Raw genomic sequence first — 17613 nt, 5'->3', positions numbered from 1 at the left:
GTTACGCCGAAAGAAATTTTGAAACCTCAAATAAAAATCAGTAACCATTTACGAGTACTGAGGAATTAAGGATTTATTCGGCTCTCGTTTTATCTGTTTTTTTTCTGCGTCCCCGTGCGCACAGCCTACAGAAACAGGTGAGCGTGATGAGTATGAATTTGAGCGCCAAGCTGGACGAGCTTCAGCGTGGTGATCGCCAGCTGGAAACCACCGTCGCTCTTTGCGAAATAAGAACTCAACTGCAGGAACTCACCAAGAGCGTTGAGTCCTGCCAGAGCGAGGTCAGCGAGGTCAAACGCGATATGGTGGCGATCAAGGTACTTTCATTACGGATGAGAAAAAAAAATATAGATAAACAACACTTTCGTTATCCCATAAAATAATTGTTTCATTAATTCACGAAAAATCAAGTTTCTATAGGGAATTTGATACCTCAAAGGGAATCAATAATAATTGTTGTATTGAACGATAAAGGCTGCACACACGCCACCTTTGCGAGGCAAATACCAGTATTCCTAGAATTTTCCGTACAACAATTGTTTCAACGTTAATTTTCATTGACAAATATGGTAAACACGGAGAGACTTTTATAGCAAATATTACTGTTTTTATAGTAACTTCGGACCATATTGATATTATAATAATAATCGCTACAGATTGTGTCAAATAATGAAAAAGTTTGGGGAACCATATTACCACAGTCCACAGTAAATAACGCGCTGTACTAGTATATCAAAAATGAACACCGAGAAAATTTTGATTAAATACACAGTAAATAATGAAATGATTTGATTGACATTTAGGAGATAGCATAGCAATCGTTTCTCTGTGCTATACGAAAAATTGCATAGTTTCGTATTTTTATTTTTACCGCACTGAATTTTGCTCAATAACATAGCAAAATTCATGCGCCCACCAATTATATGAGGCGTTGCGAATACACACAGTAAATCTTTGCTGAAAACAAAATTTACTTCTTTTCGGACGGTGCGACTCAACAATACAAACATTTTCGACATTTCACTAATTTGTCCAGCCCAATTCACCAATTTTTGATATTTCACCAAAGACACGAGTGACATTCTCAGATATCGATACAACGTTCGATGTAAGAATGAGACCTAAATTTTGCTTGTTGTACATAGTAAAATTTGAGATAACTGCTTTCGGCATCAAAATTACTATACACTTTGGTGAGATGTAATAGAATAGCGCTGCTACATAAAGTAGCAAATTTTTTTATGTATTCATCCGAAATATTATTTGTATTAAAATTCTCTCCGTGAACTTTTGACGTTCCGTGTTCGTGCGTGACGACGAATAAAAATCCCTTATAGCGTTGCCCCTAACAAGCAAATCTCCGCAGTTGGTTAACTGACAATCGTAAATGTCAAAAATTATCTTTAAAAAATGCAGTAAAATTTCTCATCTCGCTTTCCTTGCAATGAAAATTGGGCGCTGTATTGAAAATGCATTGTTAATACATATTTGAGCGTGTATAATATGAAAAAAGGTAATCCGTGTTGGAAGCGTGAGAGTAGATGAACATGGATGAATTTCCTTTTGATTATAGATAATTGCTGAAACTCATCCCGTAATATTCTCGAGTAAAAAATTTCATCCAAGTTAGAGATAAATAATGTTCTTTGTTTGTATTGGAACGCAGCAAGAACTGGACACGGTCCAGCAGGTAAAGGATGAAATCGAGTCTTTGAGAGAATACGTCGATCGGCTCGAGGAGCACTCGCATCGACGGAAACTCAGACTCCTCGAGCAGGTGATAAGACCCATCATTTCTGAGCACGAAATATCGTATGATTATTATGATTTCCATGCATCATTCATGTCGATTATCTTCATTCGTATATCGGAATCTTATTCGATTGAATGTTGATAAGGTACCACATTATTATGTTTTTGGAATGTCATTTATTTGTGTTTTTTTTTTTACTTGTTTGTAGCGCCTCTATGTATTGTAAAAATAAATAACGCATTTGGATTTTTCATTTCACTTTGGTTTTTTTCCTTTCCATATAATGTCCTTTCGTCACGTTTGTTTTAAAAACTCGAGTAAAGATACATGGCTCGTCTTGACTCGCTTTACCTAAATTTTTCTCTTTAATACTTTGCGTCAAGACGCTGCCGCGTATCTATATAGATGTTTAAATTTTTCACCGTCACTTTACTTGTTTTTTCTCTCGATTCGAGTACCGAGCATTTTTTACATTTTCGTGGGGGGTGAACTTGTTCGCATGGATTTCAATATATATATTAGGGTGGTTCAAAAAAATCGACTATTTTTATTTCTTCAAAGCCCGGGTTTCAATTATTGCAGTGAGGTGAAAAAAGATGCCAGACAAAATTTGAGCACTTAAAAAAATTTTTTAGAGGTCGCTCATCGCGATTTTCTATTGTCCATTTAAATAACACGGGGAAGACGTTACTAGCTGCTTTTGAATTTTATTCCTCGGCAACGGGTGAGGGTACGACAACGCCCAAGGTAGTTTTTTGTAGGGATTTGAACGCTCTATAAAAAAAGTCTCTTGGCGTTTTACGCTAAACCTACTCCTACGAAAGTTATTCAACGTCAAAATTGGCTTTGAAGAAAATTTTGACATTTTTTCACTTTTCCGGCGAAACTATTGACATTGTCACAAAACGCTGTGGAAACTTTTTCGGAAATCATGTGATTTAGTATAATATCGTGTTCTTAGTTTATTAAAAAATTGAATAATTTATAATAATACTACATTACGAGGTTATCCTTAGAGGAAACTGCAATTTCCGTCGAGTGAATCGTTATATTAACAAAAAAAGTTCCAAGTTTCATTGTGTCATTAGATAATGCCTCAGAAAGAAATTGTTGGTGAAAATTCCAAAATGCATCGCATTTCTCCACCTTCCATTTATAATTTCTTTTGGGGCATTAATTTTTTTTATCCTGAGGAATGCAATATAAATTCAGATTTAATGTTATTTGAATTAAGTATAAATTGAAACGTCTAATATAATTGAGTAGAAATGATGTTTGGAATAATGGATAGCTCTACAGTAAGGGTAACGTCCTATAATACCGGCAGAACGGAAAAGGAGGTTACCCTTACTGTAGGGCTATGATCTATTATTCCAAACATCATTTCCACTCAATTTTTGCAACTCAATTACATTAGACGTTTCAATTTATACTTAATTCGAATAACTTTGAATCTGTATTTATATTGCATTCCTAAAAAAAAAAATTAATGCCCCAAAAGAAATTATAAATGGAAGGTGGAAAAATCCGATGCATTTTGGAATTTTCATCAACAATAAGCATTACCTAATGACTCCATGAAACTTGGAACTTTTTTTGTTAATATAACGATTCACTCAACGGAAATTGCAGTTTTTCTCTAAGAATAACCTCGTAATGTAGTATTATTATAAATTATTCAATTTTATAATAATCTAAGATCACGATATTATACTAAATCACATGATTTCCGAAAAAGTTTCCACAGCGTTTTGTGACAGGGTCGATAGTTTCGCCGGAAAAGTGAAAAAATGTCAAAATTTTCTTCAAAGCCAATTTTGACGTTGAATAACTTTCGTAGGAGTAGATTTAGCGTAAAACGCCAAGAGACTTTTTTTATAGAGCGTTCAAATCCCTACAAAAAACCACCTTGGGCGTTGTCGTACCCTCACCCGTTGCCGAGGAATAAAATTCAAAAGCAGCTAGTAACGTCTTTCCCGTGTTATTTAAATGGACAATAGAAAATCGCGGTGAGCGACCTCTAAAAAATTTATTTAAGGGCTATTTTAAGGTATTTTGTCAGGCATCTTTTTTCACCTCACTGCAATAATTGAAACCCGGGCTTTGAAGAAATAAAAATAGTCGATTTTTTTGAACCACCCTAATATATATAGGTATATTCACGCTCGTTTCATCGTAAATAATTTTTATTTACTCTCCGACAAACAGTTCCATGCATATCCGAAGGGTCGGACTCTTGCTGATGATTCAATACATTTTTCTTGTTGTCGGTGTTGACGAATCTGCGCGTTACGCGAATTACCCGAATGTTGTAATGTTGTTGTTATTATTATTATTATTTTTTAATTCAGGGCTTGACGTTCTTCCTGTCATACGCCATATTGGCAGCGGTACTCGGCATGTTACAGTTTGGATACAATACCGGAGTAATCAATGCGCCTCAAGGGGTAAGTTAGCGATGTCAATGTTCTTATAATAGCGTACTGCCGTGTTAATGCAAAACTATTGTTCAATTATTCGGCACTTGATCGACTGCTTTTATTGCTTCAGAATATCGAAAACTTCATGAAAGACGTCTACAAAGACAGATACGGGGAGGATTTATCGGACAAAGCTGTACAAAAGCTGTACTCGGTGGCCGTCAGCATATTCGCAATTGGCGGTATGGTCGGCGGTTTTAGCGGAGGCATTATTGCCAACAGATTTGGCAGGTCAGTAACAACGAGTGATACGATTTATACCAAAACGCACGTTCCGACTAGATTTTTACCAAAGGACATAATGAAAGATGAATTATACGTATACATATTGCTATATTGGTAAAATTAATTATTGAGAAGATCATTCTGTATTCATCCACGGCATATCAGCATAGATTCGTTCGAACAATTGATTTTTTTCTTTTTCTTTTTCTTTTTCCTCTCGTGATCGCTAGTGATTGTATTGATTCTCCGCGAAAAAACTATTATCACGGGGCTCGGACTTTTTCGAAAAATTTACACGAAAAATTGGAGAAAACTTCATTCTATATAGCTAAATATATAGCATTCTATATAGCTAAAAATGGTTTTGTGAATAAAATGTGAATTTTCATGGATCCCAAAAGTGAATAGGTCAACGTAGAATATGCGCGACGCGCGTCAAGGCGCGCTAAAGTTTCGTACGCGAAATAAAAAATAATTTAATCGCAAGACAGAAAAACGCATCATATGATTTCGTGTTTGCGGCAAAATTTAATGAAAACTATACGCGGAGCCTTTTCCGTATCCGAAAATTTAACAATAACGATAAAAACCGGTGGCGCGACCACTTATTTGTTTTTCTTTCCAATCCAATCTTTAAGCAGATAATCAATATTTCGCACTGCGAAGAAATAACTATAATCGCTAGCGATGTTGACAGGAACACCAGAGTATTTTTGTTTCGCTTTTAAATACGGGTGCGCGGGATGCATATATGAGGGATTCTCTGTCAAACCAGCCACTTTTTTTTCGACCATCTCAGATCTACTTCATGACTGGTTATTTCAAAGTACTACTAAAAGGCACTCTATGTGAATTGTTTTAGATTTTTGAATTCATAATTTTAGAAAATACCGTTTTTTTTCAAATGAATATATTTTGGAAACTTGAAGTAACTGAAAAAAAATCTTTTCACATAAAAGTTGTAGTTTTGTGTTAGCTTTCGAGCGGACGACTCGAAATAATTTTTATGTTCTGGTAACGATGACTTTTTACGAAAAAAAGGGAGAATTATTTTTTTATTTTTAAAAACTTTTATGTGAAAACATTTTTTTTCAGTTACTTCAAGTTTCCGAGATATATTCATTTGAAAAAAAATGGTATTTTCTAAAATTATGAATTTAAAAATCTAAAAAAATTCACATAGAGTGCCTTTTAGTAGTACCTACTTTGATATAACCAGTTATGAAGTAGATCTGAGATGGTCGAAAAAAAGTAGCTAGTTTGACAGAGTATCCTTCATATCAAAACATTATTTATCTCCAACGGGAATTTATTTCAAACGGCAATAAAATATTTCAAGCGCAATACTCTTTTGAATCAGCGAGATTGCAAAACAATGAATTTCGAAAATCTCGAGTGACTCGAGTGAACGGAGTTGAGTCACGAATGAGATTTTTCGGATGCGTGGCGCGCGTAATGATATTCACAATAAAAGACTCTTTTGAAGGAATGATAATTTGATAAAAGTCCTTAATTAGTTAGCGGATTATTTCCACGAGTTTACACGAATTTGAGACAACTTTATCGCGGGACCATGGAAATAAAATGTCTGAAACTGCGCGCGACGGGCTCCGAGTTGCGAATAGAGGCTTATTTCTTTATTTCATTGTTTATTTGCCGCATGCTTTTGCGGAAAAAGTGGTGCGGGCTCTAATCGGCCCTAATGGTTCGCTCGCTGCAGACGCTATTTGCACGGGACCGGAGTTGTTCCGTTGGGCGGGAAGGGGCGGGGGTTATACAAGGCGGTACGCGCCTAATGTATATCGATCGAACGAGGTGTATCGGATGATCGTATAAAAGTTGAGCGTAAATTTGAGCGAGCGGGAGAGCATTTAAAAACGACCAAGTCAGTGAAATAGCAATTTCAAAGAAGAAACAAAAAAAATTGTAGAAAGGGGGGCTTACTGCTAAACAACGTGCTGGGCATCGTCGGGGCGTGCCTGATGGGTTGTACCAAGATAGCACAGTCTTACGAGATGCTGTTCTTCGGGCGGTTCGTCATCGGCGTCAATTGTGGTTTGAACACCTCCTTGGTTCCAATGTACATATCGGAGATAGCGCCGTTGAATCTGAGAGGTGGCCTGGGCACGGTGAACCAGCTCGCTGTTACGGTGGGCCTCCTCGTCTCCCAGGTGCTGGGCATTGAGCAAATCCTCGGAACTAACGATGGTTGGCCGGTTCTATTAGGATTGGCTATATGCCCGGCGATATTACAGCTTGTACTCCTTCCAATATGTCCAGAATCTCCAAGGTAAATATTTCATTGCCTCTTTCATCACACGCGGCTATTGTCTATTTTCATTTGATTTCTTCTTCGGGATCGTTCGTCCATTTATTATTATCATCATCCTCATCACTGGGGTAAGCCAAACAAGAAAAAATGTTTTTTTTTTCTTCCAACGATTAGATATTTGCTCATTACGAAGCAGTGGGAGGAAGAAGCTCGTAAAGCTCTGAGAAGGCTGAGAGCGAGTAACCAAGTAGAGGAAGACATTGAGGAAATGAGGGCGGAGGAAAGGGCTCAGTTAGCCGAGTCGACGATCTCAATGACCGAGCTCATATGTAGCCCGACGTTGAGGGCACCTCTCGTTATTGGCGTTGTCATGCAACTGTCGCAACAACTTTCGGGCATCAATGCGGTCAGTTGACTCGAGCACATTCTCCTATTGCCTACTTTTATTGCCTACTCATTAAAATTCTCGAAATCAAAGCTTCACCAGGATCGCATTATTCGCTTAAGCTTAAGCGTTTTAACATATATATATATATATTAGGGTGTGTCGAAAAAAATCGATATTTTTTTTTCGACACCGAAAGAACAGCCCGAAATAAAATTATTTCGGCCGGCCCACCGCATACTTCAATTTTCCATAAGAATAACACGTGAAAAAAAAACTTGGGTGAACATTGTTCCATATCATCTGTAAAAAAAAATGCACAGATATTCTACTTACGTATTTTTGTAGAAAATTGAATTCCCTACAAAAAAAGTCCTTAGAGTAATTGGCCTAGAACCAATCGTTCAACGATTACAGCAGTTTGAAGTTTCTAACGTCACCTAGCCAGATTATATATATATATATATTTCAAACGGTACGCACCACGATAATACAGCGGGTGCCGACCTTTTGCGACGTTTCACGATAATATATTCATTTTGTTATTCTCAATAGGTATTTTATTACTCGACGAATCTCTTCAAAAGTGCTGGATTGTCGGAAGAGAGTGCCAAGTTCGCGACGATCGGTATAGGTGCGATAATGGTGTGTATGACGTTGATTTCCATCCCGTTAATGGACAGGACAGGAAGGCGAACGTTACATCTGTACGGCCTTGGTGGCATGTTTATCTTTTCCATATTCATCACTATTTCGTTTCTCATAAAGGTGAGTCCGAACGTCCATTCTTTTTTTCTACCACTCGCTTGTTCCAATTCGATTTAATTGAAAATTCATTACTTTTTTGATTAATTGCGACCGGAAAGTAGTTTCGCTTCGAGGACTCGATATCGCCCAATTTCGTTTTCTATCACCATCGTCGTCGTTACGGATTACGGAATATACGCTCTATGTATTTTTCTTCTTCTTTCTCTTGTTTCGAGAGCACGAGGTTGTTCATTTGGAAAGAAATATACTCATTGGTGATTGGATTTGTAAATTGAAGCGATATTTGGCATCTTACAAACGTGTATTTATTTTCACAAAACATTATTTATACACATATTGTTCATAGCGCATCCAACATATAGATCCGATGAATTTTTTATATCGATAATAATTCTTTTGATAAACGGACATTTGTGAGATAATTATTTCGAGTAAAAGAAACAAAATTAGATAAGAACGAAAATAAGGCATTTCTCGAAAGTCCGTGTACCCACGCAGACTCACGATCGCAATTATGAGTAAAATACGAAAAAAGTATATATATATATATATATATATTTTATCGTCAATTTGCTATTGGACTGATAAAAGATAAATATTTCGTTATTCAATCAATTTTCATGATTTCTATATAGTATAAATATAATAAACGAATTATAAGACGCGGCGATGTAATTTCAACTTTACGCCCTGAAAAATTCACGCAGACATTAAAACGAACAGAGTTAAATGACGAGCAAGCGAGATTTAAAAAAAATAAAAAATAAAAATTCATTGCAAACAGTTCAAGTTTAGAAACGATTGGACGTTAAAAGTTGAATACCCCGTGGTGCACCTGAATAACGAGTGTGCAGGGGATCGCCGCGCGGTCATAATGCTTTTTAACCCCCTTGCTATAGCTGGAGTGCGGCACTGCACCAACTGCGTGAAATCACCGCTATGTAAAAATATAATAATAAAGCACAATCGTCGATTTGGACAGAACGATAAATGAATATTATTACTTTCTCAATTCGATACACGAATCGTGAATCGGAATGGAATTGTAATAAATTTTCGCTAACGTCGATCAAGTAGGTAAAAAAAATCCCAAATGAAGCATGCGCTTTTTAAATTTTTGCAATTTTTTTTTCTCGTACACCCCACTGATGATCATACGATTTTTTGTTTCTCATCTCCCGACAATGCCCGTAAATGAGAGAAAATGAAAAAATCACACCACACAAAACACACCGCATCTTTCGTTCTCTTTTTTTTTCAATTCTCTTTAATTTCGCTCGTCCCTTCCTCCCCCTCAAATTGACCTCTTTCGTGACTGTCTGGAGGAGACTTTTATTCAGTTTTCAACCATATTAAGTTTTTTCAATTTTTCGTTTTTACGCTCCGCAAGCCCTTTTGTACAAAGAGTTTTAACGTCATGTATCGCGCTTCGCGCGAAACTGTATACTCACTTGTATCATCGATTTCTTATTTTAATGAATCTATTAAAAATCTCGATCCCGCGCTCACGATTTAAATTTACATTTCAAACAAGTAAACTCATATCGAACAACAATTTTTTTCCAAACGATCTCTCGATGACAGAGGAGGTACAAATGTTGAGCTTTCAGCTTTTCCTGGCACTCATCCGGTTCAGCAATATCTATCTAATAATAATCATACGACAATACATAGACACGGCTTGAGAGGCAAAATAAACGAGATCAACTTGTTTTCGATATGGCGTACGCACTGAATTTCATCATTTTTTTTTTTAATATAATAGTATACTATCGATCTTCACACCATTATACTATATTTCACCAAATAACACTCTGTATCAAGATTTATGTTATTAATACGCACGCTGCACAATACAATTGCAACGACATTGACAAAAATCGAAAAGTAAGAGTTGGCAGAAAACCCAAAGAAATTGAAATATAAGAAAATGATGATGTTGATGAGATTTATTTGTGACGTGTTGTTGAAAAAAAAGATCGAGTGGATGAAAGTAAGAACGGTAAAATTGATGCTGCTGGTAATCAATGAGCAAAAAATAAGCAGAACGAGAAGAATTCGAAGCCGAGAAACTGTCAATTAAATAATGAGAGTTTGAAAATATATATAGATCAGATTACTTCCTCCATCGAACCACCGCTCATCCACACTCGCGGAGGAGGCTAAAACTTTTCATTAATTCTGTGAGTTATATGCAAAGTTCGTGCATGCTAGAAACGACACACGTGATGACACACGTGAGCATTGATACGAATACGACGAATCTGAACAAACTTCCCCCGCGAGATATTCCCCGAACCCAACCGATTATTTTTACGTTTCTAACGATTCCTTTGCTATATTTCGGACCCGCATCCAACGCTATATGATATTTACCATATTTTACGGATTGACTCTTCGCGCGTGCGCATAAATGTGAGGCATATAACGCGACAAGTGTTCATCTTTGTATGCACGTGCGCGCAGAGTCGTTGAGCACGTATAGGGACCGTGCGCAGCGTCTACAGTGTCACTATATGCGGCCAATTTCAAAACTTCTTAGGTGCAATTTGAAGCAGGCGCATATCGGAATTATTACTTTTCGCATTATTTAACAAAATAAAATTATTATTTTTTATCATATCTCGATCGAGAAAATATTGTTGCATTCGAGAGTGCTCTAATGCACAATTTCGACGCTGAGACGTTGAAGTATCAGTTAAATTTTATTATTTCCCAGTCAACTCATCCACTAAACTTTCTGTTTCGACGACATTTAAAACGTCATTCGATTCAAACAGTTTTTTTCCTTTTACATCATTTTGATTTTGAATGCGATCATTGTTGATCAGACGAAAACCGTATTTGATTACTTTAATCATTATTTTTTTCCGAAAAATTAATTATTTTCAATGATATACAGTCAAAATATCATCAGAAAAATTGCATATTCAGACACGAGAGAGCGCGTTCATCGACTGTAGTGCTGCTCTCTATAGCTCACGCACGGTCCCTATAAGGATAATGCGGCCTAGTCCATAACGTATTTTCTGAAATATCAAAACCCCGTGAAATCCCAAAAGCCTTTTTCGAAATCGACAAAAAATTTCAGCCTTCCTCAACGAAATAATATTATAGTAGAAACCGGTTGAAGCACCTCGTGCGGAACAAAAAATTGCCTAGTTATTCAGGAAAATTCCCTCAAATTACATAATTTCCCTTTTCCGTATCGTTTTCATTGTTGTTTTTCTTTTCAATTATTTGTGCAAAAGTTCTTTTTGTAAAAAAAGTACGAAAAAAGCTCCTCCGGCTGATCAGGAAAGATGAACTCGATTCTACGGCCTGATAGGAGTTTTTCAATTACGTGCAGGAAATGATCGACTGGATGTCCTATCTCTCGGTCGTATCGACCCTGAGCTTCGTTGTCTTTTTCGCGGTCGGTCCTGGCTCCATACCATGGATGATAACTGCCGAATTGTTCTCCCAAGGCCCAAGGCCAGCTGCAATGTCCATTGCCGTTCTTGTCAATTGGATGGCAAACTTCATCGTCGGTATTGCTTTTCCGAGCATGATGGTCAGTGTTGACATTTTTTATTTATACATGTGTATATATACGATTTAGCATCTATTCATCCCACAGTGTTATCAGTCGAAATTGGCATTGTTTATTTTTCGAGCCTACTCTGCATTTACACTAACCATCCATGCGGCGCTCGTATCGAAAAATATTCTCAGTCTCTTATGAAAACGAAACGCCCGCGTTTATTGTCGTCCATCAATTTAGTCTCAAATACAATCTTTTATGTTTCTTTTTTTTTTTTAATTTTTTTTTTTCGTTCGTTCCGCGAAATTATTCTTTGACGAGCCGCGTGCTTCGGGTGTGATGATTTTTTACAAGCACGAGAACATTGGGACTAAATAAGGAATATGAACTCGCGTTGAAGAAAAGTGTTTAAGCGCCAATTTAATCGTTCTTCTCGTGCTATAGTCCAACACCTTTTTAGGGCTTATTCCATCCCCCCGCAATCTGTTTTCTCCTAAAGTTTTTACAGTTTTATTCGGGTTGTTATATCGTTTGGTTATATTCCATGAACGTTAATTACGTGATTCGACCGTTATTCCGGTTACAACGCGATATTATATTTCAAAGAATGTTGAATAACATTCCTATAGATTTTTTTTTTCAAAAAATCAATTTACCGGTTGATATTAAAAATATTGCTCACCGACCCCGATATCGTCCCAATTTGTAAATACCTATAAATCGATTCAGTTTTCAAATTAAAATACAACGGAATAATATGGAATCGTTGTATATTACAGGATTGCCTTGATAATTATACGTTCCTACCGTTCAGCGCATGCCTCGCCTTCTTCTGGATCTTCACATATAAGAAGGTTCCCGAGACCAAGAACAAAACCTTCGAGGAGATTTTAGCTTTATTCAGGCATGGTCATGACAGGTATGATGAAAAAAAGCAAAACACCATGATACCCTGTACGTATACTAGAAAATCAATAGAGAAATAGTCTTTTCCGTTTCACGTTCATTTTTTATTATTCGTCTCCTCTATCAAAAAAAAAAAATAAAAATAAAAAAAAATATTACATTCATTATTCATCTTAATCTTTATTTTTTTCCTTCACTATAACACCTTTTTTCGTTATTATTTTTCATTCGGAATATTATTATCATTGGATAGCCGAACAATAGATTATAATTTATCACGCATGTAATCGTAATTTCTCCCCAGCTCGTTTACTCATTTTTTGACAAGACGAATTTATTTCTCGCAATTGCTATAGTATATTTCATCACATATATTACATATAAGTATATGCTATACTTTCGCGATAAGAAATATGCTACCGTCACTGTTTCAAACATATTATAATCGATATATTATTGTTGAACTGTAAAACTTGAGATTATGAGAATGAGCGCACTACATCGAATGCACATTATAAAATTATATCTATCAAAATATTAAATGAATGCGTGCCCGTGTACGTTTATATATACACATATACTGTTATTTTAGAAGACAAAAGGCAGCCACGGCTGTTCGAACCGCATAAAAAATTGAATTATTCGCAAGTCCAGGTAGTTTATCTCAATATTCAGGGATAAACTGACTTTTTTCCGGTTGAAATGAGCCCCGGCCGGTGTTGTATATTTTCTAGGCTTCATTTAATTTTACAAAGTCCATATACGAGCGATCATTTTTGGTTGATGATAAACAAATTGTCCGATTGATTTGATAGCGTTAGGTAATCTTGTCGTGGTGGCTTAGTCGATAAAATTAAGGTGACAACTACTCTTCATTGGCGAAATAACTGTTTTATCAATAATTTCTGAAGGAATGCGAATATTAATAAAAAAATGAACATTAATTTACGCTTCGTATGAAAACTGTTGCTGGTAAATGCCTTGCGCATTTTCTCAACGAGTCGATGTCAAAGAGGTAAAGACCGCGCGATCGTCTGATGACAGACTAACAACAAAACAATGCTGCAAATTAAAATTTGCAAATTGCTTCCTCAAGATGGTCAAGATGCACGATGCTCAAAGCTTACTCTATGAGGTGCTATATTTTTCATTTTGGCTTCCTCATAGAGGAAGCTTCGAGCATCGTGCATCTTGACCATCTTGAGGAAGCAATTTGCAAATTTTAATTTGCAGCATTTTTTTGTATACAAGGAATTAATGTATTTTCTCTACCTTCTTTTACGAACTTTAATTTATCTCTTTGTTTAAATTCATAAAAAAAAAAACTAAATGACGAGCCATCAGAAAAAACAGTTTGCAACTTTCAATTTTCATCCTATTCACATTGAAATTAAATAATTCAAACAACTCTGCTGGAAAATATAGAGGAAGTACAGACTTATACACAATATCTTACAAAATTTCCAAAAATTGAAGCGGTTAGACGATTTTTTGAAAAACTCATATTTTCGTAAAATTCAAAATGTCATAAAATTTGAACCGCTCAACCGATATTTTGCAAATTCTATACCAACCTTCCTATCATGATAGTCTATTTATAAAAAAAAAAATTATGAATAAATCTGAAAATTTTCGAAAGTTAGAGCGTCGACAAGCTTTGTATGAAAATTTCAAAACGTCGTAGGATTTGTAATTTTTTACAAATTTTGACAAAATTATCAGAGAATGAAGAGCTTGTATAGATTAACAACTGTGCAAAACGATAGCCCTGTATCTCAAATCGTTTTCGAGTTATGAGCGTTTTAATTTTGCTATGCCATAACACACACACACACACACACACACACACACACACACACACACACGCGCGCGCGCGCCCGGACATTTTTTTTAGATATGATTTTTCGATGTTTTAGAACATTTTGAGTACAATGACATTGATTGAAAACAGGAAAAATAAATTTTCCATCGTCACAAAGCTTCCTCTATGAGGAAGCAAAAATAGAAAAAAAAAAGTAGAGAGAAAGCAGACACTACTGCTCGAATCATTGGAATAACTTTTTTTTTCATTTTCAAAATGATGAACGCGTAGACATTTAATAAAATGTATGTCTATATGAGAACAAAAAGGATTTATTCAATCCTACTTTGAATGTATGATGACCAACCTGCACCGACAGGACTACATACCTCTATCAAAACACGATCGGACGAAAACGTATTTTGCTTTTATTAAAATTTCATTAAAAGCCGAAATTGTCTACGCCAAACTTGTTTCCATCTCTTCTTAAATTACGTTATGATTGTTTTAGAGAGAAATATGTGTCTCACCGTGCGGATCGAATTACGCCAGGATGCCTATTAATGTATAAGCATATATACATAGAGGGCGCGAAAAAAAATCGATACGTTTTTTCGCTTGCATCCAACAATAAAAGTTGAATCATGGGGCAGTGATAAAATTGAGAATTTTTCAGGCAGAGTTCGGACTGTATTGCATTCCTAGATTTTTCGTGAGAACAGTGCTAGAAAAATAATACCCTCTTCCCCTAATAAAAAACTTGAGCGAAAAATAATACGATTACGTCACTGGTAATCAGATCTTTCTAGAAAATCGGATTCTCTTTCTATCTATAATTTGTTGTTCTGTTCAAAGTTGAACGACTAATAAAAGTATTATTCGACGGTCCAGCATCACTGATGGATGGGATTATATACTTGAGTAAATGTTTTTCAATAAGTTGATCATTGGAAGGGAAAAAAATCAAATTTTTAAGGTTTAGAAAATATTTTATTTTGTTTTATTGAAGCAAAATGTTGATGTCCGTTTGACTAAAGGCTGTCCGTTTTTGAAAGGAAAATTGCTCATTGGGATAACTAATTTAACGCAATCTAAGTATGGGGCACCTGGAACAACTCGATTTTGTGCTTTAGCATCTGCTCGAATCTCTTTTCTTCAATCACAATTCACCCTCTCTGATTCTCGGATGCAAGCAAATAAAACTATGAATGTTTTTTGTACACACCCTGGTATATGTATATAATATATACATGAAATACGTATACACGCATGCATATAAGTATATGTTTTTTATTCGTACACCAAGGTACAAGTACATCAATCGAATACTGACTACATGGGCTCAACATCGCAAGCCTCCGAGTTATCTTTGATTCGTCTGGCGAAACGCTACTTTTTGTTTCTCTTTTGTTTATTTGTCGCATTTTCTCAACAACCAGTTCCGGTAACACTTGTGGAAGCAAGTCAGCGCAACTAATACTATAGTGGGATCAATCGTTCTATATCTCATTACTTATTATTGTGAATCATTGGAATATTACTGCGTTCTCACGAATATATAAGAAAACATTGGTAATTCTGTCGGGACAAAATATCGAATTGTTTTTTCAAATCAATTATTTTTATCGAACTAATCGGGACCTTGCCATTTGTGTGCAAGTTGAATATCTTTTAAAAGATTTACGGAAATTTATGATGTTTTGTGCAAAAAAGCTTTACGACTGAGGTTTTTTTAAAGAGTACAACTTTTTTTTAGTTTTTTTTCCTCTCCTCGGTATAGCTAGTTATTCGCGTGAAAATTCGATATTCGTTGATCGAAGCACCCGCAACAACAATTCGATACGAAAGATGAGAAAATTTTGGAACATTATTTCTTTGCACAAAAAGTTTTCGTCTCTATACGAGTTATATTATAATTGTTTCTAATGACATTGAGAAAATATTTTTTTTAACTTTCCTTTCTTATAGGAAACAATAGATTCTTTCGCTTATAGAACTATTGGAAATAGATGAATTATTTTTGAAACCCTTCTGCTGTTATCTGTACTATACGCTATTTGTATATATATGCGTCACGAGACGATTTTATCATTTGTCAATTTACGATAACGAGAATCTTTTAAATAAAACGAAGATCGCTTATTTTTTTCACTCTCATTCACCGATACGATCAATTTTTCTCAAGACGAAACATTCGAGTATTTAGAACGATTTGAAAAAAATCAAACGTTCAAATGCCTTATTCGATTCAATGAAATTTATTGTTTTGCAAAAAAAAAGTACAAAAAAAAACGATTTAAAATTCATCAAGTTTTAATGTGAAAACAAAACTTTTTTTGCATTCCCAATAATTATCCTGGCCCATAAATATATAACTTGATTAACTGCATAGGTATACATATATTCTACGAATTGCAAAATTTTCTCATGTATATCGAAGGAAAAGCGAATATAATTTTGACTTGAACACGCATAGCGACTGCAACGAGAAATCAATTGATTCGTTCGCGTAAACTATGATACGGGGTGCGTTGAACCGGATCATACAAATCAATCATATAGTCACACCGCCGCTTATATGCGACGAAGAATTACACAGTGCACAGGAATAAATGATAACAAAGTAGTAGTTGGGAAATTGTGTGTTCAATTCGTATTAGATTCGAAAAGTTGTATCAACATTATTATTTTATTATTTCCGGTAGGAAATCCGTCCACTTTTGCATTCATCTCCTCATATCATACATCCACGCGGTCTCGTTATACGATAAAATTATTATTATTTTTATCATTATTATTTATTATTATTATTATTATTATTGTTGTTGTTGTTGTTGTTGGTATCATTATTCTCGATCTTATTACTTTTATTTGTCCGGCTTACTCTGTAAAAGTATTATTTGTATGAATAAACAATTATTTCAAATTATTATGGAATGTCTATTATAATTGTATTATTTCTCATTATTTCTCCTTCCTCTTGTGATTACATTTTTTTATTATTTTTTTAACGAGCCAATTCGCTCGTGAAATAAATCATAAATGTGTTTTCGAATTTGATCAATAATCATTAGGCTATTTTCAAAAGATGTGATTTTGAATTCTGGCGTCACTTATGTATTCATTGCTGGGAACGACGACAGCACCGAGCCAAAGCGGTATTAACAAATTTTTCAAATATGAATCGCTCATTCGTATGTATATCGAATCAACGACAATAATGGATTGTTTCATAAAAACTGCGCTCGTGGTTTACCAATTCTCCGATTTTTTTTAGTGTTCAGTGAAAATAGTATACGGAAAGCAAAAAAAGGGACGCGAAAAAAAATCAAATATTATAAGAAAAGAGAAAAGCGATGAATACTTGGTTTCCAGTCGTTTCATCTTCAGAAACTACAGCTCTATTGATCCCGGGACGGCGAGTTGTGTATTTACTTTTACGTGTAAACTTGCCAAAAATTGAAATTTTCATGATAAAAAATGTTTGATTTAAAAATGAT

General features: G+C 35.3%; 1 protein-coding gene across 10 annotated transcripts in view; it reads left to right on the top strand.

Moving 5' to 3' along the window:
- The window catches only part of Glut1 (Glucose transporter 1), a 123957-nt gene that overhangs the window by 63875 nt on the left and 42469 nt on the right, over positions 1-17613 (top strand). For 7 of the 10 annotated variants that reach the window (XM_043432998.1, XM_043433001.1, XM_043433005.1 and 4 more), the window contains 9 exons: positions 125-317; positions 1667-1777; positions 4105-4200; positions 4304-4464; positions 6389-6748; positions 6905-7136; positions 7671-7883; positions 11212-11436; positions 12186-12325. In XM_043432998.1, the coding sequence (XP_043288933.1) occupies positions 125-317; positions 1667-1777; positions 4105-4200; positions 4304-4464; positions 6389-6748; positions 6905-7136; positions 7671-7883; positions 11212-11436; positions 12186-12325 (1731 nt within the window). Of the gene's footprint in view, positions 1-124; positions 318-1666; positions 1778-4104; positions 4201-4303; positions 4465-6388; positions 6749-6904; positions 7137-7670; positions 7884-11211; positions 11437-12185; positions 12326-15419; positions 17046-17613 lie in introns of those variants that run through there. The other 3 variants (XM_043433007.1, XM_043433002.1, XM_043433006.1) reach the window with 3 other exon arrangements.

Source organism: Venturia canescens, chromosome 1, assembly GCF_019457755.1.
Source record: "Venturia canescens isolate UGA chromosome 1, ASM1945775v1, whole genome shotgun sequence".
Classification (NCBI taxonomy): domain Eukaryota; kingdom Metazoa; phylum Arthropoda; class Insecta; order Hymenoptera; family Ichneumonidae; genus Venturia; species Venturia canescens.
Note: the sequence above shows the minus strand (reverse complement) of the source record. Positions and strands in the feature narration are given on the sequence as shown.